This window comes from Chiloscyllium plagiosum, chromosome 17 (genome assembly GCF_004010195.1).
Source record: "Chiloscyllium plagiosum isolate BGI_BamShark_2017 chromosome 17, ASM401019v2, whole genome shotgun sequence".
NCBI classification, from domain to species: Eukaryota; Metazoa; Chordata; class Chondrichthyes; order Orectolobiformes; family Hemiscylliidae; genus Chiloscyllium; species Chiloscyllium plagiosum.
Genome location: NC_057726.1, coordinates 28,145,609 through 28,170,073, shown reverse-complemented (window position 1 = coordinate 28,170,073; position 24,465 = coordinate 28,145,609). Strand labels below are relative to the sequence as shown.

The following is a 24,465-nucleotide window of genomic DNA, read 5'->3' as shown; positions in this document are numbered from 1 at the left end:
AGGAATCCTCCAACCACAAGGGATGAACTCGGGTTTCACCAGTTTCCTCATTTCCCCTCCCCCCACCTTGTCTCAGTCAAATCCATCGAATTCAGCACCGCCTTCCTAACCTGCAATCTTCTTCCCGACCTCTCCGCCCCCACCCCAGTCTGACCTATCACCCTCACCTTGACCTCTTTCCACCTATCACATTTCCGACGCCCCTCCCCCAAGTCCCTCCTCCCTATCTTTTATCTTAGCCTGCTGGACAAACGTTCCTCATTCCTGAAGAAGGGGTTATGCCCGAAACGTCGATTCTCCTGTTCCCTGGATGCTGCCTGACCTGCTGCGCTTTTCCAGCAACACATTTTCAGCAACAGCTAATAATGTGTCATGCCACTGACACTTTGACTAACTGAAATTATTCCATTAATTGTTGATGCATAGAATCCCAAGTGATGTTTCTGTCCACAGAAATCCCCTTATAGTATTTCGTTCTTTACAATACTTAGAAAAGTTTACTTTAAACAGAATAAAAACCTTGGCTACTAGAGAGAGATATAGAGAGGGATTTCAATAAAACAGAAGCCACAACATAACATCAAGGCCATACATTGTTTTATGCTTTTTCATATTCATGTTACCAATTGACAATTTTGCCATATTTCGTGTTTTTGGAGGCAGGAACAGTTACCATACAATTGGACAAGAATAGACACTTTGATTTATTTTAGTGGATGATGCAGAGATGCATCAGACAAAGTTTTCATCTTTGATTCAGACAGTGCAAGTCGGGCCATCTCCTAACATCACTCTCCCAATGTTTGCCTATTCACTGACAGCTTTGAGTTCCAAATGCCAGTGCAGATGGAGTCTGGGTTTCTGCCTCCTGAAGTCCTGCCTCTTTTTACTGGGCTCAGTTCTATTTATGATTGTTAGAAACTCAACCCAAGGCCAAATGTGTCAAAAGGAGTTTAATAGATTGATTGATATTTTTAGTGTTGTGAGCATTTCAAAGACTTTTTGGTATTATTACATGGCTTATTGTTTTCATTCATCATTAATACTTGAAAACTGATTCAAAGAGTTAACAGCTGTCAGTACGTTAATGTGAAAATTAACTCATCGAATCCTTTACATATATTAATGTCTGATTTTCCATTATTAATATATATAGAAAAGAGCTTTATCCACTGTATTAAAACCCATTCACATTGCTGGTCAATTCAATAATCTTTTACATTTTGAGGATAAAGTCTTATGATCAAGTAGTGCATTGATATCATATTTAACCTCCCAAACACCATCTAATAATGCCTGTGAAGTTGGCTCTCTGGATTTGTTCCAGCTCTTTCTTCAGAAATAGGAATACTATTAGATTTTTGCCGGTCCTCTGAAACTGTTCTGTTTTTTAAAGATTGCCTCTGCTATTTCCTTATTAAAATCTTTTTATACATAGGCATAAGGTCAGAGAAGAGAGATACAAAAGGTTCCAAAGGGGCAATTTGTTTCACACAGACAATAGTGAGTGTCTGGAATGGGCTGCCAGAGGTAGTATAGGAGGTGAATTCAATTTTGTCAAATAAAACCATTTAGACAGGTACATGGATGGAATAGTGGAGGAAGAGAGGACCATGGTGTCCCAGAGGGGCATCTGTTCTGATGATGCCAGCTTTGACAAGGGACCCTCTGAAATGTCCACCTTCTTTCTCAACTGAGGATTCCACAGCACCATTGTTGACAGAACTCTCAACTGGGTCTGCCCTATCCTTCCACCCCTTTCTTCCCTCCCACAACAGTGATAGGGTCCTCCTCGTCCCTCATCCTAAAGAAGGGCTTTTGCCCGAAAAATCAATTGTCCTGCTCCTCGGCTGTGCTGTGCTTTTCCAGCACCATACTTTTTGACTCTGATGCAGTCCTCACTTTCTCCTTCTTGTCCTCACCTATCACCTCACCAGCATCCACATCCAGCGGATCAATAACTACCATTTCCGCACCTCCAGTGGGATGCTATCACCAGACACATATTCCTCTCCTCTCCCTTGTCAGCCCTCCGCAGAGACCATTCCTTCCAGAACACCTGGTCCACTCTTTCTTCACTCCCAACACCTCCCCCCACCGCCCCCAGATGCTGCAGCCTTCTGTGCTCAATACTGAGTTCAATAATTTTAGAGCTTGAGCTCTCCCATGTCCTTATCCCAACCTCCACACGTCAGGTCTAGTGATCACATAGTTGGCTATTACACATAGAGTCATAGAGATGTACGGCATGGAAACAGACCCTTTGGTCCAATCCGTCCATGCCGACCAGATATCCCAACCCAGTCTAGTCCCATCTGGCAGCTCATTCCATACACGTACCACCCTCTGCGTGAAAAAGTTGCCCTTTAGGTCTCTTTTATATCTTTCCCCTCTCACCCTAAACCAATGCCCTCTAGTTCTGGACTCCCCAACCCCAGGGGAAAGACTTTGCCTATTCACCCTATCCATGCCCCTCATATTAGCCACTAACAGCCTCAATTAATAGCTATTCACCCTCCCAACCAAATTGTTATCCACTCCTTTGTCTGTCCAACTGTATGTCTCTTGTTTTGGGGTCTATCCTCACCTATCCTTTACTCCTTACCCCCTCCCCCTATCTTCTGCTGAAAAACTGACATTTTCCTACCTACCATCGGTTCTGAGGAAGGGCCACTCGATCCGAAACAATAACTCTGATTTCTCTCCACAGATGCTGCCAGAGCTGCTAACCTTTTCCAGCAATTTCTGTTTTTATTTTAGATTAATTGTGAAGCAGGTCATTGATATAAGTTTGTCAATAATAGATCTGTTAGGAAATTCAGGAGAAACATCTTTATCCCAAGAATTGAGAGATTGTGAAATGTGGTACTGCTAGCAGTGGTTGAGCAAATGGCATACATACACTTAAGGGGAAACTAGATTATTATCTGAGGAATAAAGGAATGCTGGTAAGCTTACATAGTGGGGCAGGATTTGGGGAGAAGGATGTTGTTTCAAGTGGAGATGCTAACTTTGGTTTACTGGACTCACTTACCTGTTTTTGTGCTGTAGACATGATATAGCTCATATAAACACACCCATAATGTCTTCTCATCAGCTAGAATTCCCCACATATAAAAGACACATTTTGTGTAAAACAATAAATCAACTGAACAACCTTGGAATACTGAACAAAATGAAAGCAAAAGGAAATAATTTCCTCCACATTTGAGCATCGGGTAACATTTCAAGCTTTGAGGGAATCAGTGGACACCACCATTCTCTCTTTCCAAGGATACTAAACACAAACATAGCCATAGAAGGGAGGCAGGCAGTCAGGAATTATGACCCCCCCACCCAACTACCGGGGCCTGTTGGTGGGTACTTCAGCCAAGCCCATGGGAGGTCCACAGTCTCTTACCATGTAAGCATATTTTTGAAGGTCATTTTTAATAAACCTGTTCAGGGATGTTATGACACATCTCTGGAGCAGGTGGGACTTGAATCCAGGATTTGTAACCCAGAGGTAAGGACACTACCATTGCACTACAAGAATCTTCAGGTCGCATATTAACTTTCAAACAAGGAATGCCAAACAGCCGCTAATTTAAAGAAACTTGCTGTAGCAATAGCTTTTAATTGATTGGAGGAATATGCCTGTTTAGATCACTTTGCTTCAGGTTGGCTTTGAGCAGCAGCCTCAGGAGAAAGTGTTAACAGTTAATTTAACAGTTAAATCTTACAAGCTACCTCCAGACTGTTGATTACATTTATACAATAATACAACAATACAGCTGTTCTGAATAGAGCCCTTTGCTATGATCAATTTTACGAATGTGCTTTTTAATCACAATAGCTCAAATGAATAGGAAGGAAAGTGATATACATCATACACAGAGATGGTTAATTACTGTCTGAAACAGAAAACTCTCAGGTTACCATCTTTAAATAATAAATTGCATTTCTGATGCTTTTGTTCATTTGTAAGTGGTTATACAATATAATTTAGCATAGCATATATATCTACTGTGAACCAATCAATCATTCAAATACAGGTACATTCCATTATCTTCCTGAAATGAATATTTATTAATAAAGAAGAATAATGGTCAGTAAATATTAACAAAGTGAGTACTTTATAAGGTTCCTGAAATATGAAATGGAACCTTTATGGTTTGTTCAATTTAATTTACTTTCAGATTGTCATATTGTTTAAGTACTTTAATCAATAATTTAAAGAACACAATAATAGTCAGCCCCCAGGATATGAAATTATATTGAAGTGCTTCCCATTCATTTAGGCTGTTCAATACAATGTTCTATTGGTTCAGGTCTGCAGCTGTCACAGGGAGTAACCTCTTCAAGTTGGAACATTCTCACCATTTCATCCGAAAGATCACATTACACACCTTTTAAAATCATTTGCTCAGTTGACACTGGAGATGGCCGCATGATTAATACTGAAATTCCAGAGCAGTGAGTAGACCTACCTACTTCAAAATGGAAGTGTTGAATGTACATTTAGTGTAAACGTTAGTAGCATAACCATTTATTGGGTTATAAAGTATTTTGATTTTGAATATTGTTTCCATTGCCCTACATCAGCTTATAATCAAAACATAAAATTTGCTCAGTTCCTCACTCTGTTGGGAAACCTACGTTCCAGCTATAAACTTGCTTGGCTAAGACCCACATTTACTTTCCAAGAAGGATAGACCCTGGACAATCTTTTTCTTTCAATCAGTAGTAAAATTTTAGCTGATTATTCTACTCGTTGGCTAGCAGGAAAGAAATGGTGAGCATTAATGAGTGATGCTCAGTTTGGAGAAAGGTTGGAATTCATGTGCCTCAGGGGTCAATGCAGGATTGAGTTTTACTCTCCATTTAATTTGATAACTTGGATTTGGGATTTCAAAATTTTCTGACAGTATAAAAGTAGGAAGCTTGGCTGACAGTCAGGAGACCTCTTATGAAACATGCAAATGGTGGTTGAGAAAATAACAATCCTGCATAGATTAGATTCCCTATAGTATGGAAACAGGACCTTTGGCCCAACCAGTCCACACCAACTCTCTGAAGAGTAAACCACCCAGACCCATTTCCCTCTGACTAATGCACCCAACACTATGGGCAATTTAGCATGGCCAGTTCACCTGGCATGTGGGAGGAAACCCACACAGACATGGGGAGAATGTGCAAACTCTACACAGACAGTTGCCCGAGGCTAGAATCAAACCTGGGACCCTGGTGATGTGAGGTAGCAGTGCTAACCACTGAATCACTGTGCCACCTTAAATATGCTTTAGTTCACAGAGCAAAATGGTCCAGCAATGGATGTGAGGGAAGTGAAGGTGTATTCTATACATTTTAGTATAGTCAGCACAGCAATTGTATGAAAAAAGAGCAGTCAGACTGCTCTTGTGGGACCAGTATGAAAACTGAACATAAAACTGGGAGCAAATACAATGATCTTTATAATGTATTTTAACATAATTTCATATTTACACATGAACCTGCTGCAAAGACAACCAATGGCTGAGATGTGGAACTGCTTGAAGCTATAAGATCACACCACAAAATACAGTTTAACAAGTCTGACATTTAACATTGAAAACACTGATCACAGCTCCATAGCTAGTCTTCACAAGCAAATGTAGACACAGTTCAAATAGAGTTTCCACAACAAATAATTGACAAAAGAGTTTCAATGTATTTGAAATGGTGATCCATGGTGAGCATGTTGATCCACCTCTATATTTTAATTTCTGAAAAATTTTAAACAGTCAACTGAATAAAAATTGTTTACAATCTGTCTTCAGAAACTCCCAGTTCGGTTAAATGTACAGAAAATGCAAAATGACCAATAAGGGAATAACAAGTAGATAACTAACAAGAAGAAATTGATGAACAAGTTAGATCTTTGACTTTCTAGGATAAAAAAATGAATTCTTCAGCTACTGTACACAAAGAATTTAATTCCAGCTGATACAATTTCACATAGCCCCTGTAAATATGATTGTGCTGTCATACAATAGTTGAGTATGATTGTTTGGTAAGCAGTTTGGAATGTTCTGTAAGGCATAGCCCCATAACAAGGAATTATATTTATATTCCATAAATATCTGGCAACTTTAATTTATTCTGCACAACAATCAGTTGTATTATGAAATTAGAATCATACCTGAAAGTACTGCAAGTTAGTTTCATTAGGTGTCCCTGATTCTAAACATATTTTGTAATGTTATAGCAATATGACCGTGTATGTTGTGTCACATTATTGCTAGAGCACACGTTATGGCACAGTGTTGCCTGTCCTGCATTTTGTACCTTTGATATAATTTTGGTCAACGTTACCCATATGATATAATTTTGGTCAACGTTACGCATAAACATGCTGTTTTCCTCAGCTTCCCACCTCTTCCTGACAGAAACTTGAGCTCAACCAACACTGTGCCAAATGTAACCTAAGGTGCACCAATTCCCCCTGTCCAGCTTACTATCCAACAGCGCCTCCATTTTAAGATTTTTGTTCTTGTTTTCAATTCCTTCATGGCCTCAGCACCCCACATGTAGGGCAAACCCCTTCAGTCATTTAATCGTCCTACCTTCCTCCCATTTTGGTCTCTGTACATTCCTGATCTTTTAGATTGCTCCATCATTGCTCCATTATATTTCCTGATGTCTAAGCCCTTCAATACCCTCCCCCACATCTCTGAGCCTCACTCTCCTCTTACAAAGACACTCCTTTCTGATCAAGCATAGATTATCTGTCTCAATCTCTCCTTGGAGAAAGTGGGTACTGCAGATGCTGGAGGTTAGAGTCATGATGAGAGTAGTACTGAAAAAGCACAGCAGGTCAGGCAGCATCCGAGGAGCAAGAAAATCGATGTTTCGGGCAAAAGCCCTTCAACCAGCACTACTCTAATCTTGACCCCAATTTCTTCTTGTCTAGTTCCATGTCAAACTTTGTTTGATAGCACTCCTGTAAGTCATGTTGGACCAATGGGAGATGGTGGTGTAGTGGTAATGTCACTAGTAATCCAGAGAACCAGCTTCATGGTCTGGGGATATGGGTTTAAGATCTGCCATTAATAAATCTGGAGTTGAAAGCTAGTCTCAGAACTACCAATCATGAAACTGTCAATCAAATATCCAAAAATCCATCTGGTCTCCTAATGTTTGTTTAAAAAAGGCAATCTGCCATCCTTCATGTGATTTTGGATCTACAGCAATTCTGGTTGACTCTTAATTGCTCTTTGAAATAGCAGAGTTTGAGGACAATCAAGGATGCCTACATCCCATGAAAAAATATATTTAAAATCTCTAAAAATGCTATCTACATGAAAGTGATTAATTTTGAAATGCACTTAGTCAACATTACAAAATGTACTGTATCTGTAATTATCAGTGGTGTATCTGTTGATTGCTGTGTAAATTAGATCATTCAGGATCTTGCACACATACAGAAGATCTGGACTTTTCCAAATTCACGTTGAATGCCATTCAAAGAACAGTCACCTTGAAGCTGAAAAAGCTGTTTTCATTCAAGAGTTATCCAATGATTTCAGTGATGTCCAGTGTTCCAGCTCGGGCCAATCCGATGTGATTCCCACTTGCAGAGTTCCATTTGGACGTACATTGTTGATTGATGTTGCAACTGGTAAAGGTAATGTTTAAGCTATCATAATTCATAACTTATTGCTTCTGATTAATTTCCATTATTGATTTTTTTAGCAGAAACTGTCAGGTTCAAATCTAGGTTTCAGAGTTGTAACAAAATCATTTTTTTTCCCAAGTTGAAATCGATTAACAATAGGCATCTTTTTTTAAAGTGTAAGCCAGAAATATATCTTTCTCTTTACTTCACTATAGCATGCAAATCTGATATGGATTAAAATCTAAATTAGTCCATTTATAGCACGATAGTTGAAAAAGCATTTGTTGCATTTCTTGACTAAACAATAACATTCCTAGGTTGTAGATCTATTCCTGTAGTTAGATGAATATTGTCTACATGCCAGTCAGAATAGTGACAGGACATTTGATTGTAAAATTAACAGTAGTCTAAATGTTATACACATCTTATAGCCATTCGTGATGAAAGATTTCAATGACAATATTAGAACCAATACAATCTCTCTAGCCTTTCCAAATTAAATCTCAATAAGAATAGTGTTTCTTCAAAAGTGTTGCATTTAATCTGGGTACAAGATAATATTAAATCTTAATTTGCAAGATGGCTTTTTGGGTAATGAATGAAATTTGATGTGGTCACAGGGCCATTGTTCCACATATTTTATAGACAGCAGTTCTCCCTGTGACTGAACTTTTAGAACTTTTTACAACTAAATGATCTGACTTTATGGCAATATGATTGCTGCATGGCTTGCATGTGTAACATGTTTGTTGTGTAATACAGGAAGCAATTAACAAAATGCAATATTTCAGCATTTGGTGCAGTTACTATGTGTAATGCACTGAACACTGTTGAGGATTTGTTTGGTGTGTGTCTATGACCTGTTCTCCTGTTTGTTACTCATGTCTGTTTCCCCGACCCTCTTTTCACTTTCACTGTGTTGTCCTATTGCTCTGACTGTATCCCACACATCTCCCCGTACCTACCCGCTCACTCCTACATGTAGCTCTTCACACAGAACAATGAGGGCATTCCTGTTGTAAATGTATGCCACTGTTGATACACATGCTGCATCATGTCTGTCTACTCCTCTTTGTCAGCTTGTTTGATGAGACTTTGTGCTCTGTGCCTGCATTTGGAAATCTCCTGAATTCTGACTGGTGCATACTGAAGGATATCTCTAGACCTGTCCAGGGCCTAGATATACATCCTTATTATGCTGACAGCTTACTCAATGATACATGTGAATGGTGTATGGCTTGTATTTCATTGCTTTTGGTTAATATCCTCATGGATATCACCAATCATATTTTAACTGCATATCCCTCCTCTCATGATTACTTTCATCTTGAACGCAATCAGTTTTTGAATCTGTTTCAAGCATCAGGGAAGGTGAATTTCCACAGGATGACAGAATCAATGACAGCTGCCTGTGGTATAAGGGTCTGAAAGGGTTAATGCTGGGGAATGCATTTAGCAGCACACAAAATGATGATGTCATAGTTTTGGGTAAGAGGGACAGCTTTAGATCTGGAAGGAGTAAGAACTAACAGAGATCCTCCTCATAGTAACAATGTGTATCATACCAATGTAATTTGTAACGGGCTACCAGATATCTACTTCACCAAAATGAGCTGTGGTGAGGATCCATCACACAACAATGCCTGGGAATTCCATGCAAACCTCCAATTAATTGTTTTTGTGGTTGTACATCTCTTTCACATTGGTGGAATGACACCTCTTTTGGTTGTCATATACTCGTGAGTGATTTTGGGGGCATTGGGGGTGGGGGTGGTGATGGGGTAGGGCCTACATTGTTTATAAAGGTCGGTGATACCATGTACCTGCGGGAAGCCACTTAGAGTGGTAAACCTGAGCAGCCACTCACCCTGACAGGCATCGTCAATGGAAATGAGAACAACACTGCTGACCCTGGCATACTGGCCAAAAGTCATCTTGTGAATTGTTGACTGCAGGATTCTGCAGACACCTTGGGCAAAATCTTGGAAGGAGCCAGAGGCAAAGAATTTGAGGTAGTTGTGATTTTGAAAGCCACCAGTAAAGCATGGGTACAACGTCAATCTGGCAGTAAGTATTGTTCCCAGCAGGTTGCCAGTGTCTGCCACATGCGGACAGCTCTTGAGCTTCCTGAGGCACTGGAGATGTTTTGAGGAGGATACTCTCTGCCGCTCTACCCAATGGCGAGGCTCTCACCATTGTGAAGTGCAGGCTGTTGGTTCCAGTGTTGCTGGTGGTGGCCCCAGAGGCGTTTTCCCACTGTGGGTGGTTCTGCTGCTTATCTTCAAACTCACTTCAGTCCATACTAATGCAGCATGGGTACAGATCTGACAGATCACAACTGTAATGTGGCGATCAGGTACATAATCCTTCAAAGCTGTTGAACAAAACTTTCCATACAAACAGATAAGAGATTTTCTGTGAGATTTCAGTATTTATTGATATATTTTCCCGTTATATCTTCAACCCCTGCCATCGTTGGTGTTTGCTCTTTTTGCTTTCCCTGTGAATTCTATGAAACCTATGCACCCCAAGTTAAATTTCAGAAACCATGTTAATGTTGCAATAGTTCCGTGATTAACGCATTGACATTGAGAAGCCACCTCTTCTGAGGGATTTGCTTGCATGCAGGTGAATGGCCTTCAGTTAAAAGCAGAAGTTGACAGGCTGGAGTCAGCATTCTGTCACACCTTCATTACCTGTACTTTGAAACTTCAGGCACCCCTGAACCACTGTGCTCCTGCGTGTTATAACTCACCTCATTGAGGTAACAACACCAAGACAGATTATTCGGTTTTTGCCTATCTGTGTCAGTGTTACACACATCATGTACTTCTTCCGGATCATGTTTATCTAACTCCAACAGTATAATTTATTCTTTTATTTCCTTCTCTGTCATGTGTTCATCTAACTTGCCCTTAAATACATCTCTGATATTTGCCTTATCTTCTCCTTGTTGCGAGTTCCACATTCTTGCTACGTTTTTGATAAAGACATGTCTTGCGCATTCCCTTATGGATTTATTAGTGATTATTTGATGTCACCAACATATTTTGAAATTGTAACTCCAGTTACAGATTCTAATTGTTAATGTCATGTTGGATAATATCTGAATTCCAGATCAATCTGGATCTAAACTTTCATCCCTTTTCTCTGGGAAATCCGTGAGTGGTGAAGGAAGGGTAAATAACCAATAAGTGGTTTCTCAATATGCATTAAATTAAAACAAAAGTCTAATTTCCCAGCCAGTTCTTCCCATTGTTTTTCTGATCTGCCACTTCTATTCTCCTCTTATTTTGCAGATTCATTTCAGTATTGCCTTGCTTATTCTCTTCATTCTTCTCCTTGTATCAAGGCCTTTGAGCAATTACTAGTTTTTAAAATATTGATATTTAAGTTAAAAATACATATGGTTAGGTGTAAAAGGGACTAACTGTGCAATTAGGAACTCCATTACCATCGAATTGAATTCTGAAATATGCTGTCCTTTCTGATTTCTGTCAGGTTCCAGTTGAATTTAGAAACAGTCACAGATGATCATCTCAAAATTAAGTTTAAATTCTTTACAGGGGTCCACCTGATCTACACGGCATCAATTGGAAACATTACCCTCTATACGTCCACTGCACAATCAGGAATTATCTCTGTTGACAATGCCACTCAGCACCTCATTGGACCCGGTGTACATCAAACAACCATTCATGTTTTGAATAACTTAACTCTGAAAGAGACATCTTGGGATATTACCATTCATTTAATGGAGCCGCTTGTTGGTTTAGAGACCACATTAAGCTCAATTATTCTGATACCGTTGAATCACTTTCCAGTGAGGATCACAATTTTAGATGGTAGTCCAGTAAGGAGACAATTTGAAGAATTCCCCGTGAACATAACTGTCAATGCTACAGCAAGGCAATCCAAAGCCAAAGATAAATATTGGAGCATTCTAATGAATTCTAAAGGTAAGAAGCTCTTTGGAGATTTTTAATGCAAGTTTTATGCTTTTTAAATGTTAAGGTCATTAGCATATATTCTCTGTGTATATACATATATACATATATATGATTGATTTAAAATACTACTGTGGAATTATTTATAGTATCACCAATTAGGTACAAAGGATTGACAGGAATAATAGGTAACTTGTTGTCTAAAATAAAAGATAATGTTATCTGTACATATAGGTAAGGATGTGATTTTTTTAAAGAATAATAAGTATTGGTTATTACAGGTAAAATTGATTTAAAATTAAAGACTTCAAATGAAAAAGCTAATAGAAATGAACATCAAAAGTCTTCACAGCTTCACCAAAGATTATGCAAGAAATTGCATTGTCAAGTGCAGGTGTGAGCCATGTCACTAGGTAGATTCACGTTTGATTTTCTGTACTGACTTGAGCTGTTTGCACCAACTCTGGATTTACAATTAACCTCAACAGCCCTGGGCTATGGGACCTGGGGAAAGTAACTGGAAGCCCACTCTTTGTTATGTACTGAACCTGGCTGGAAGGTGTACTGTTATTGAAACTGAGGCTTGTATTCTGCTGTAATTGCTCCCATGATCAAATCATCCCTTGACAGGATGTGACCATTGGTGTTTTTGCTTAAGAGTGGAAGTATTTTTTGTGGTGATTAAACCAATAGAGTGGTGTTCTGATATGGTTCCAGTTCCTAAACAAAACAATGCTCCATTCGTATGTACGTTGACTTGACACAACTGAAGAAAGTGGCAGCAAGAGAACTTCATCCTATGCACAAAGTAGATGAAAATTTAGTGAAGTTATCCAAGAGTAAAATATTAACAAAACTTGATATGAATAGTTCTTGGCAGTTTTTAGCAGTTTGCTCTTTGGCAGTTCCAATAGATGAAAACTCAAAGCGACAAACATACTTCCAAATTTGAAAGGTTGTGCTTCAACCATTTACCATTCAGCAGTAAAGATTCTCCAAAAAACTTCAAGGACTTAGTGGATTCATCTGCCACATGGTTAACATTTTAATCCATGGAGGAATCAGTTAAAGAATATGATCTGAGAGGAAAATTAGTTTTAAATCATTTACAGGAAGACAGCCTGATACTTAATGAAAAGTGTGAATTCTCCAAGTTATCTTTTTTTGTAAGACACATTGCCAGTAAGGCAGTGATAAAGGCATAATGGTAGATCCAGAATTTCCACAACTCAGAAACTGATCCAAGATCTTCAGTAATTTCTTAGAAAGATCAGTTGGTTTTTTTCCCCTCAATTTAGCAATTGTTGCTGCACTTTTGAGATATCTCACAAAGAAAGCTCAATCGTGGTTTTGGAATCTTCATCAGGAATAGGCAATTCAGGAAACTTTTAAGAAATGCTAATTTCCACAGTATGCCTGTGCACATTATAATCGTCCATTACTGCCTATCATAGCAGCAGGAAAGCCAGCTAAAGCCTTAGGAGCAGTACATTTCCAGAAACAGCTGGATGGTAGTTGAAGACCAATCTATTATGCATCTTCAGCACTGTCAGACAAAGGAATAAGATGCACTGTCTTAGAAAAAATAGCTGTCTCAGTTGGTGAAATTCTCAGGCTCCATTATTAGTCTGAAAATGGTTATTGAGACAGGCTGCTAACACTTAAGTTTTCTTACTTGATGAGAAGGAACTTACAAAAATGTCTCTTGAGAACAGATTTTGACTGAAATTGATCACATTTGCTTTTGAAATCAATTATGTTCGCAATAAACTGCAAGCAGCAAGATACACATTCTAGAGAAACTATTGATAGTCACCATTTCTAAAAATTGAATCATATATTCAGTTTAGTGTAGCACAATGGCCAACACATCAGTCTGGACTGAAACAAGTTGAGGGTTGACCAAAACTATGACCTTGTGGTGTAGTCATGAAAGCATACTTTGAATGTAGGAAACACTTCATTATTATCAGTGAGATTTTATTATAACAAAAAAAATTTCCAACTTCACTCAGAGAAACTGTCTTAAAGAGACCTCAAGGTCATATGGGTATCACCAAGTATCAAGCAAGAGTTCAGTCATAATGTGGTAGCCTGGAATTTCAAATAACTGAAGAAGTGATTTCCAGTTGCAAACTATGTACAATACATTGACCAGAACAGAGAGAAGCATTATATTGAATCAATTTCAAAACAGATCAATGGAAAGGCTGAATGAACCTGTTTGTCTTCAATAGCAATTCATACCTGATTGTCAATGACTTTCCAAGAAGGATTGAAGTTAAAATGTGGTACACTTTGAGTACAGTTGTCAGAGTATTGAGATTTCTGCAACTCATAAAATTCCAGATAAAATTGTTCCTGACAACTTTGCAAATGAATGTTTCAAGTAATTTGCAGAAAATATTGGATTTGAGCATATTCCAAATTTGCCAAGATATTCTCAGTCAAATAATGAAGCTGAATGATGCATCTGGAAAATTCCCCCCACAGAGTGAGTCTGAGGTGGCTGGTTGAGGGACATGTCATGTACTACAACTTCAAGAGAGTCAGGTGGCAGACATGAGTGCAGTGGGCATTACTAAGGAGAAGATGCTGGGGAAGTGAAAGGTCTGAAGGTGGATAAATCACCCAGATCAGATAGACGACACTGCAGGGTTCTGAAAGAGATAGCTGCGAAGATTATGGAGGCATTGGTGGTGATCTTTCAGTAATCACTAGACTCAGGGAGGGTCCCAGGAGACTGGAAGGTGGTAAATGTAACACCCCTATTTAAGAAGGGAGGAAGACAGAAGATAGGAAAATATAGGCTGGTTAGTCCAAACTCAGTTATTGGTAAGATTTTAGAGTCCATTATTAAGAATGAGATTGCAGGTTACTTGGAAGTGCAATGTAGAATAGGGCAGAGTCAGCACACCTTCACCAAAAGGAGGTCAGGCCTGACAAACCTGTTGGAATTCTTTGAGGATGCCACAGCTAGTTAGACAAAGAAGAGCAAGTGGACATGCTCTACTTGGACTCCTAGAAGGCTTTTGACAAAGTGCTGCACAGAACTCTCATCTAAATAAGATGAGGGACCATGTGTTAGGGGCAAGGTACTGGCATGGTTAAAGCATTGGCTGACTGGAAGAAGGCAGAGATTGGGGACAAAGTGGTCTTTTTCAGGACGACAGCCAGTGAGTGCCACAGGTGTCAGTGTTGGGACCACAACTATGCATATTTTACATTTACGATCTGGACAAAGGAACCCAAGGGCATTGTAGCTAAGTTTGTAGATGACCCAAAGGTAGGTGGACAAGCAGTATTGAGGAAAAGGGAAGACTATAGAAGGACTTGGACAGGCTAAGAGAGTGGCAAAGAAGTTGAAGATGAAATACAATGTGAGAATGTGTGAGGTTATGTACTTTGGTAGGAAGTATAGTGGTGCAGGCTATTTTCTAAATTGGGAAAGGCTTCAGAAATGTGGAGCACAAATGGACTTGGGAGTCCTGGTTCAGGATTCTCTTAAGGTTAACATGAAGATTCAGTTGGCTGTCAGAAAGGCAAATGCAATGTTAACATTCATTTCAAGAGGGCTAGAATACAAGAGCAGAGATGTACTGCTCAGGCTGTATAAGGCTTTGGTCAGACTGCATTTGGAATATTGTGAGCAGTTTTAGGCCCTGTCTCTCAGGAAGGATGGGCTGTTGTAGTAGAAGGTCTAGAGAATGTTTACAAGAATGATCCTAGGGATGAAGGGCTCACATGTGAGGAGTGGCTGAGGACTCTGGGTCTGTACTTAGAGTTAGAAGGATGGGGGTGTGGGGGGATCTGATTGAAACTTACAGAATAGTGAGAGGCCTGGGTAGAGTGGACATGGAGAAGATGTTTCCACTAGTAGGAGGCACTGGGACCCAACAGCATAGCCTCAGAGTGAAGGGGTGACTGCTTAGAACTGAGATGAGGAAGAATTTCATCAGCCAAAGGATGGGAAATCTATGGAACTCAATGCGGCAGAAGGCTTTGGAGGTGAATCATTAAATATATTTAAGACAGAAATAGATAGGTTCTTGATTACTAAGGGGATCAAGGAGAGAAAGCAGGATAGTGGGGTTGAGAAACCTATCCTCCATGATCGAATGATGGAGCAGACCGGTTGGGCTGAATGGTCTACTTCTACTCCGATATCTTATGGTCTTATGGAAGGCTTCTAACATGAACTGTAGCACTGACAGAAAAAATCATGCAACATTTGCAGTAATACAGTAAACTTCTCACTGTTTTCTTTCTCCAACTCCCTACCTGTTAGACCAAAAAGGTGAATTGCCCGCATCCACAACAAAGTCATGTTTCACGACAAACTGTTTTTGTTTAATAAGATTGGGGATTCATGGTGAAGTGGCAGTATCTTTATTGCTTGGCCTAGACCATTCGGTTTAAATCCTCCCATTCCAGTGGTGTGTCATAGCACTTCTGAACATGTTGATTAAAAATATCTGCAGACATAAGGCAGAGGTCCTGTCTGGCATTTTGTTAAAATGATTTTGGTGAACCCGATTATTGCTAAACATGTGGCTTAACACATTTAATGTATATTTTAGTGTATGTGTTGAACAGCATGTATTTTCTAACAGCTTCTCCATGTACTTTGTCAGGTCCTATCATGAAAAAACATAGGTTAACAAGGGTAAGTTATTTTTTAAGTAAATATATGATTTAATAAATCATACAGATTAGAGATTTTCTTTAGAATTAATGTCAGTAACCTTCTTGCAATAGCAATGCAGAAGATTTGTCAGTCTACATGATTTTAAAGTGTGTGCTGAGCCTATGAATTATTGCTACATTGGCAGAGTATCCTAATCAACTGAGAGAGGGAAAATGAAAATGAATAATCTAACCCATATTAAACAAAGCATTGAGCTTTTAAACCTTAATTTGTCATATTCCAATTCTCTTCAAAACTACAGTGTTATCTGCTCTTCATGTAATCTGTACCATTGTTGGATATTATCATGAGCTCAGGCAATCTAGGAGGAACAAGAACGATAGCAGTCAGATGAAATTCTGATGGATCATATTATGTTTTTGGCCACTGCTTGTTTTGTAGCTGCAGTAAATAATTATGTTCGTTCACTCACAGTTAAAAAGAAATGGAAGCAAGGAGAAGAATAAAGACAGCAAGGAAGTAGACAGGGAGAAGAACGGCAACGGAGCAAAGAAGGAGAATAACAACAACGAAGGAAACAAGGAGAATAACAGCAAGGAAGGAAACAGGGACAGTAACAGCAAGGAAGGAAACAAGGAGAATAACAGCAAGGAAGGAAACAAGGAGAATAACAGCAAGGAAGGAAACAGGGACAGTAACAGTAAGGAAGGAAACAAGGAGAATAACAGCAAGGAAAATGGCTTCCTATTTTGGACACTTAAGCTCACCTTTAAGGTAAGTGTTCCATCTTCATCTTGTATAATTTGTTTTCATAAGCAATGCTAAAATCAAGTTTTTTGAATTTATTATTAATCAGAGGAATGCCGGCCTTTTAAAGTTTATTAATTCATGGAATGTGCTTATCGTAGCTGGGCCAGTGTTTATTGTATGTTCCTAGTTGCCTTTGAGAAGGTGGTGGTGAGCTGCCTTCTTGAACCACTGCATTCCACATGCTGTAGATTGATGCACAATGCCCTGAGAGAGAGAATTTCATGATTTTTACCCAGCGACAGTGAAGAAACAGCAATATATTTCCAAATCAGGATGGTGAGTGATTTTGGGGGGGATGTGCAGGTGTCTGTGTTCCCATGTATTTGCTGCCCTTGTCCTTCTCAATGGTTGTAGAAGCTAAGATGCTAAGAAAGGCCTTTCAATCCATTAAGCCCACTCCATCCAGAATGCAAGGGCCTATTTTATGACAACGTCCCACATTCACCATTTCTTATCCCCTTTTCTTAAGGGATTGTTGTTTACTTCTAACTCTCCTGATTTGTGAGAGTTGTTCCAAATATTCAGTATTTTATGAAGAACCTTTTCTCTCAATTGCATTCCTTGCTCAAAGCTTGTGAATTTAGTCTTGGCGGCAGCTAATCTTTTCTTGCTGTTTCTATTAAGTAGCGTGTTGACTCAGCAATACCTTTCATTATTGTTAAGTTTTGTTTTGTGTTTCTCCAGCAAAAATATGTTTGTCTCCTGGAGTTAATTCTCTGAAAGGACTGAATCATTTGGTCCCTTGTCTCTATTCTATTGTACAACACTTCTTAAAAACAGAGTGACCTATACTGTTTGACACATCCAAAAATTGGCATCAGCATTGTTGTGTGTAATATTAGTTTAAATTGTAATTTTTAATAATATACACTATTGGCATTCTTAGAAAAAGAGCAAAGCACTGCTGGCATTTAAAATCTGAAATAACTGGTTCAGCAATTTAGCATATGGTCAATGGTCATACAAGTGGCTGTCACGGCTGAGTTGATAGTCGACTTGCCCCTAAATCAAATGATTATCGGTTCAAGTCCCTGTGAAGACAAATATTAAACTTGAAACAATCATGCATTTAAAGGATTAAAGCAAAGTACTGGGGATGAACACAATGTATTGGCAAAACTCAGCAGGTCAGGTAGTATCTGTGAGCAGCAATTGGATAGAATCTTACAGGTTTCTGAATAATGTGGGCTCAGGCAGGTTTTGTGGTAGAATGGTGTGAAAGTCTGATGAGGCCTATCTTGATGTTGGAGCCAGCATTTATGTTTTTGACAAGTGGTGTGATGAGTTCTCACTAGGCGGTGACAAGTTGCCAGTTGAGGGGTGTTATTGCTTGTTAAATACCTTATTAACAGCCAAGCTCCCCTTTTTAATATTTCAACTTCCTCTCTTAACAAATGTGCCAAATATGCTTGATATTGAGATCAAAGCACTTCAGCCTGCCACTTGCTCTGAAGCATCACGATGTTGGACTTTGGGTACTCACATCTCCATGAGCAACAGCCATATGCACCCCTCGCATCCACAGACATTGGTATGAATATGTGCCATCCTCATGGCACATTTTAATCCACTTACAGGACACTTTTGCACTTCAGTGTTGTACCTCAGGCTGCGCTGGCAGTTATTATTGTAATGTTGCAGCAAAGAGACTGTGCACTCTGAGACAAACACCCAGCTCCTGGACTGGACTGGACTACCTCCCTGGGCACTTCACTCACTGTCATCATGCTCACTCACTCTGAGACTAGCTTGATGCTCACAGCATCCCTGTCTTACAATTCCTTGCCTTGCCTTGCATTGCTTTTATGCGTTTGGCCGCTCAGCTAGAGATACAGACTCATATCTGTCTTCCTGTACTGTTTAGTGCAGACATAAAGGCAGGAAGCCTGTCACAGTTGTCAGATAGCCTCAGTCAAGAGAAGATTTCTGGTACAGTATGCCAAGAGCAGCCTCTAATACCAGTCCAGGGCTTGGATATGGTCAGTCAGCCACTCAAAGCTGTCACAGTCAGGATGCTTTCCCTATAAAGGGATGAGAAGCTGAGTGTTAAGCAGCCTGCTACATGTCTTGATTGTTCCTGCTCTACGGGGGCTATTTTCCTTCTAACCTGCGAAGGAGGTAGGTAGTAAAGGAGATGGGAGTGAGTGGCATAGCTGTTAATTTTGGTGCAGATGGGGAGGTGTTCCGAATGAATGAGTAGGCAGTGCATAAGGTATGCAAAGTTAGTGCTATTGGGGTTTGTGGTGGGTGAGAGCACATGAGAGAAAATGTTGCGAGCAATAGCAAGAGGGGCATCAGTGATAGGCAACATGGTTTTGTGCGGGGGAGATCGTGCCTTACCAACTTAATAGAGTTCTTCGAGGAAGTGAACAAGTTGATAGATGAAGGAAGGGCTGTTGATGTCATATACATGGACTTTAGTAAGGCGTTTGATAAGGTTCCCCATGGTAGACTAATGGAGAAAGTGAAGTCACATGGTATGCAGGGTGTTCTAGCCAGGTGGATAAAGAACTGGTTGAGCAACAGGAGACAGAGAGTAGTAGTTGAAGGGAGTTTCTCAAAATGGAGAAAGGTGACCAGTAGTGTTCCGCAGGGATCAGTGTTGTTTGTAATATCCATAAATGATCTGGAAGAGGGCACTGTTGGTATGATCAGCAAGTTTGCAGATGACACGAAGATTGGTGGAGTAGCAGAAAGCATAAGGGACTGTCAAAGAATACAGGAGGATATAGATAGACTGGTGAGTTGGGTGGAAAAGTGGCAGATGGATTTCAATCCAGACAAATGTGAGGTGATGCATTTAGGCAAGACTAATTCTAGAGCGAATTATACAATGAATGGAAGAGCCTTGGGAAAAGTTGATGGGCAGAGAGATCTGGGCGTGCAGGTCCATTGTACCCTGAAGGTTGCTGCACAGGTGGGTAAAGTGGTCAAGAAGGCATATAGTATGCTTGCCTTCATTGGGCAGGGTATTGAGTATATGAGCAGGCAAGTCATGTTAAAATTTTACAGGACGTTGGTTCAGCCGCATTTGGAATACTGTGTACAGTTCTGGCCACCACATTACCAAAAGGATGTGGACACTTTGGAGAGGGTGCAGAGAAGGTTTACGAGGATGTTGCCAGGTATGGAAGGTGCTAGCTATGAAGAGAGGTTGAATAGGTTAGGTTTATTTTCATTAGAAAAAAGGAGATTGAGGGGGGACCTGATTGAGGTTGCAAAATCATGAGGGTATAGTCATGGTGGATAGGGAGAAGCTTTTTCCCAGGTGAAGGATTCCATAATGAGAGGTCACACTTTCAAGGTTAGAGTTTAAGGGGGATACACGTGGCAAGCACTTCACACAGAGGGTGGTGGGCATCTGGAACGCATCACCAGCAGAGGTGGTAGAGGCAGGCACAGTAGATTCATTTAAGATGCATCTGGTCAGATGCATGAGTAGGTGGGGAGCAGAGGGATACAGATGCTTAGGAATTAACCGACAGGTTTAGAAAGTGGATTTGGATCGGCTCAGGCTTGGAGGACCGAAGGGCCTGTTCCTGGGCTGTAAATTTTCTTTGTTCTTTGGGTAGAACATGGGTCTTAATGGGTGGTGGGTACAGTAGCAGAGCAAGAGTGAACATGAGGTATCAGAGAGAAGATGGTGACACTTACACTGGTGGAGTGAGAACGTAATTGAGTTATGCTTTCCTCCAGAAAGCTGAGACTGCTTTAACCTGGGTGGCAACCTTGGACCAGGTTAGCAAGGTCTGGTGCTGTGGCTGCCACCTGGGATGGAGGAAGTCTCATATCTGGACCACTCTGTCTAGCTGGATGTCCAGGTTCCTGCTCACAAAGGGGCATAGATTTCCACAACTGCTGTATCAGAGGCAAACGTCAAGAAACTATGCAGGGGATAGTTCCAGACCGGCAGTGGTTATCTGGGCACACAATAGGCTTTGAAGATGACATGGATACAAAAGTTGCCAATCATTTCTGGGATACCCTGACGATGGCATGTTCTTCTGGGAACAGTGCTTGGTAGGATGGGCTGGAATAGGACATCAGGAATGCCATTGGGGTGGATAAATAGTTAATGAGGTGAGTTCGGTAAGCAGCCTGCTTAATCAGCATCCCATCTACTGCAATAAACATTCTCTCTCTTCATCACCGATATAGTGTGTACTATATACTGTGACAATTCACCAAGGCATCAAGGGCAACAAAGGCATAGAAACACCTCATTTCTCTTCAAGCCAGACATCATTCTGATTTGGAACTATATCACTGTTCCTTCACTGTCACTAGGTCAAAATCCTGGAACTCCCTTCCTAATAGCACTTAGTATACCCCAACACAAGGAGGACTGCTGCAGTTCTAATACCGAATTGTCCTTAAGAAGGTTGAGTAACAAATGCTGGCCTAGTCAGCAATGCTCACAACCTGTGAAAAATAAAGCTGGCATAAGTGCTTTTGCACACACTAGACCCACAACAATTCTCTGATCTGAACATTTAGAGTCATAGAGATGTACAGCTCAGAAACAGACTGCTCAGTCCAAGTCGTCAATGCTGACCAGATATTCTAAATTAATCTAGACCCATTTGCCAGCATTTTGCCCATATTTCTCTAAACCCTTCCTATTCAAATATTCATCCAGATGCCTTTTTCTTGGAATTTACAACAACCAGGAAACAAATATCAAAAACTGAATTAAAAACAATATAGTTCATGTTCAAGTTCTTGTACTTGTACAGTCTTTTAGAATTGAATTCATTGATAATTGAATTATTAATAGAGCGAATTGCTTAGGAAGAGTAATACCAGTGACAGTAAAGGAAACATTTTTTATTTGCTGTCGTGCAAGACGTCCATTCACACCTTCCCCCTCACCTCTGTAAAAGGCCCCAAAGGATCCTCCACATCTGACAGAAATTCACCTGTACTTCCACAAATGCCATCTACAGTATCTGTTGCACCCGATGTGATCTCCTCTACATCGAGGAGATAGGACGCCAACTTGCGGATCATTTCAGAGAACATCTCTGGGACACCCGCACCAATCAACCCCACCATCCCGTGGTTGAACGCTTTGACTTACCCTCTCAGTCCACCAAGGACATGTAAGCTCTGGGCCATCTCCATTACCAAACCCTCACCATCCAATACCTGGAGGAAGAATGCATCATCTTCCTCCTTGGGACCCTGCAACAGGATCGATGTGGATTTCACCAGGTTCCTCATTTCCCGTCCCCCCACCTTATCCCAGTCCCAATCCTCCTACTCGGCAAGCCCTCTTGACATGTCCATCGTCTTTCCCATCTATCTGCTCCTCCCTCCTCTCCAACCTATCACCTTCTCCCCACCTTCATCTACCTATTGCATTCTCCAGCACCCTGGCCCACAAACCTCGATTCTCCTGCTCCTCGAATGCTGCCTGATCTGCTGTGCTTTTCCAGCACCACACTCTCAACTCTGATTTCCAACAGTCCTCATTTTTATGTGCAGTCACATCAGTTCCATGAGTGTGATGATATCTGTCTTTTTGAGTTAACATTGACTTGGATGCAGTGCAAAGCGAAGACTCCATTTTATCCAGTTGCAGATCTCCTCCTCTACAGTCCAGTCTTATACAAATAGAGCTGAAAGTCAAGAAGGATGACATTAAGTTTCCTGCTTCTCCAAAATGTAGAAAAGTGTTATCAAGAGAGAATGTAGAAGTCTGGAGAAAATGACATGATTTCTAACAAATGTTTTTATATTTATCCTGAAATCATTTGGATCTTTAGAAGGTGACAGAAGAGTTAATGGTGAACTTCTCCTATGCAGTAAAAAGTGTTGATAATTTGGTAAAGTTGGAACAGGCAGCAGTATTCCTGGATCACCTGACTAGTATCCGCAGTAACTTAACGTATACAATTCAGGTAAGGAGGATTCAGTATGCTCAGTTATATCTACTGAATTTGAATGGGAATTTATTAAGTTCAATATTATATAGAATCCCTACAGTGTGAAAACACACCATTTGGCTCAATAAGTCTACATCAACCCTCTGAAGAGCATCCCACCCAGACCCATTCCCCTACCTGCATTTCCCATGGAAACGCACCTAACCTACATATCCCCGAACACTATGGATAATTTAGCATGTCCAATCAACCTAACTTTGGATTGTGGGAGAAAACCAGAGCATCAGGAGGAAACCCATACAGACATAGGGAAGATGTGCAAACTCCACACAGACAGTCTCCCGAGGCTGGGATCAAACCAAGGTCCCTGGCATTGTGAGGCAGTAGTGCTAACCCCTGAGCCACCGTACTCAATCTTAAGTTCAAGACGTGTGGCTGTTCTTTATCTCCAGTAAATTAATTTCCTATATAAAGACTTGGCCAAGCAATAAAGACCTTCATAAATAGAATTTATATTCTTCATATGTTTGTAATGGAACAATATGGCACAGCCCTTAAATAGACAAAGAAAGTAATAATTCTGTCAGCCACATAAAATACTGAGTTAATTATGGGCTCTCTGAAGTCAGCCACTGAGACCAGAGGGGTGGGAAGGCAGTGTTCTGAAAAACACCATTATGTTAACAAAAGTGGCTGTAGAAGTCCTTTTGCTGCAAAGTTGCATCATTATTTTAAAAAAAAAGTTGCATCAATTACTAAATGAAATAAGGGAAATGTTTTGTGAGTTAAATAGTCCAAAGTTTTAATTTTGCTCAAGCAGAGTAAACATCTCAGTGAAGAGGGACAGCCTGGCCATCAGCTCTCCTACAGCAGTCACTTGCTTCTGGTCCCATAGAATGTTTTGATAGTTTCACAGAATCCCTACAGTATGGAAACAGGCCATTTGGCTCAACTAGTCCATACTGACCCTCCGAAGAGTAACCCACCCAGACCCATTCCCTGATCTTATTACTCTACATTTACCCCTGACTAATCCACATAACCTATACATCTCTGAATACTACGGGCAATTTAGCGTGGCCAATTCAACTAACCTGCACATCTTTGGATTGTGTGAGGAAACCTGAGCACCCAGAGGAAACCCTACGCAGATACGGGTAGAATGTGCAAACTCAACACAGATGGTCACGTGAGGCTAGAATCCAACCCGTGTCCCTGGCGTTGTGAGGCAGCAGTGCTAATCACTGAGCCACTATGCCAACTTGGTGATACAATCAGCGGATGTCCCCTTCAGGATTATTGGCAGCCACAATGGGACTGTTGTGGTGTGTTGAAATGAGTCCCACTCTTAATTAGCGCAGCAGGTCAGGCAGCATCCAAGGAGCATGAGAATCAACGTTTCGAGCATGAGCCCTTCTTCAGGAATGAGGAAAGTGTGCCAAGCAGGCTAAGATAAAAGATAGGGAGGAGGGACTTGGGAGAGGGGCGTTGGAAATGCGATAGTTGGAAGGAGGTTAAGGTGAGGGTGATAGGCCA

The 24,465-nt window shown here is 40.5% G+C and overlaps 1 protein-coding gene across 1 annotated transcript in view; it reads left to right on the top strand.

Moving 5' to 3' along the window:
• LOC122558721 (polycystic kidney disease protein 1-like 2) overlaps positions 1-24,465 on the top strand; it is a 115,320-nt gene that overhangs the window by 4,598 nt on the left and 86,257 nt on the right. The window contains exons 3-8 of the mRNA XM_043707514.1: positions 4,311-4,455; positions 7,419-7,645; positions 11,203-11,595; positions 16,218-16,249; positions 16,706-17,005; positions 22,810-22,944. Of these exons, the coding sequence (XP_043563449.1) occupies positions 4,311-4,455; positions 7,419-7,645; positions 11,203-11,595; positions 16,218-16,249; positions 16,706-17,005; positions 22,810-22,944 (1,232 nt within the window). The remainder of the gene's footprint in view (positions 1-4,310; positions 4,456-7,418; positions 7,646-11,202; positions 11,596-16,217; positions 16,250-16,705; positions 17,006-22,809; positions 22,945-24,465) is intronic.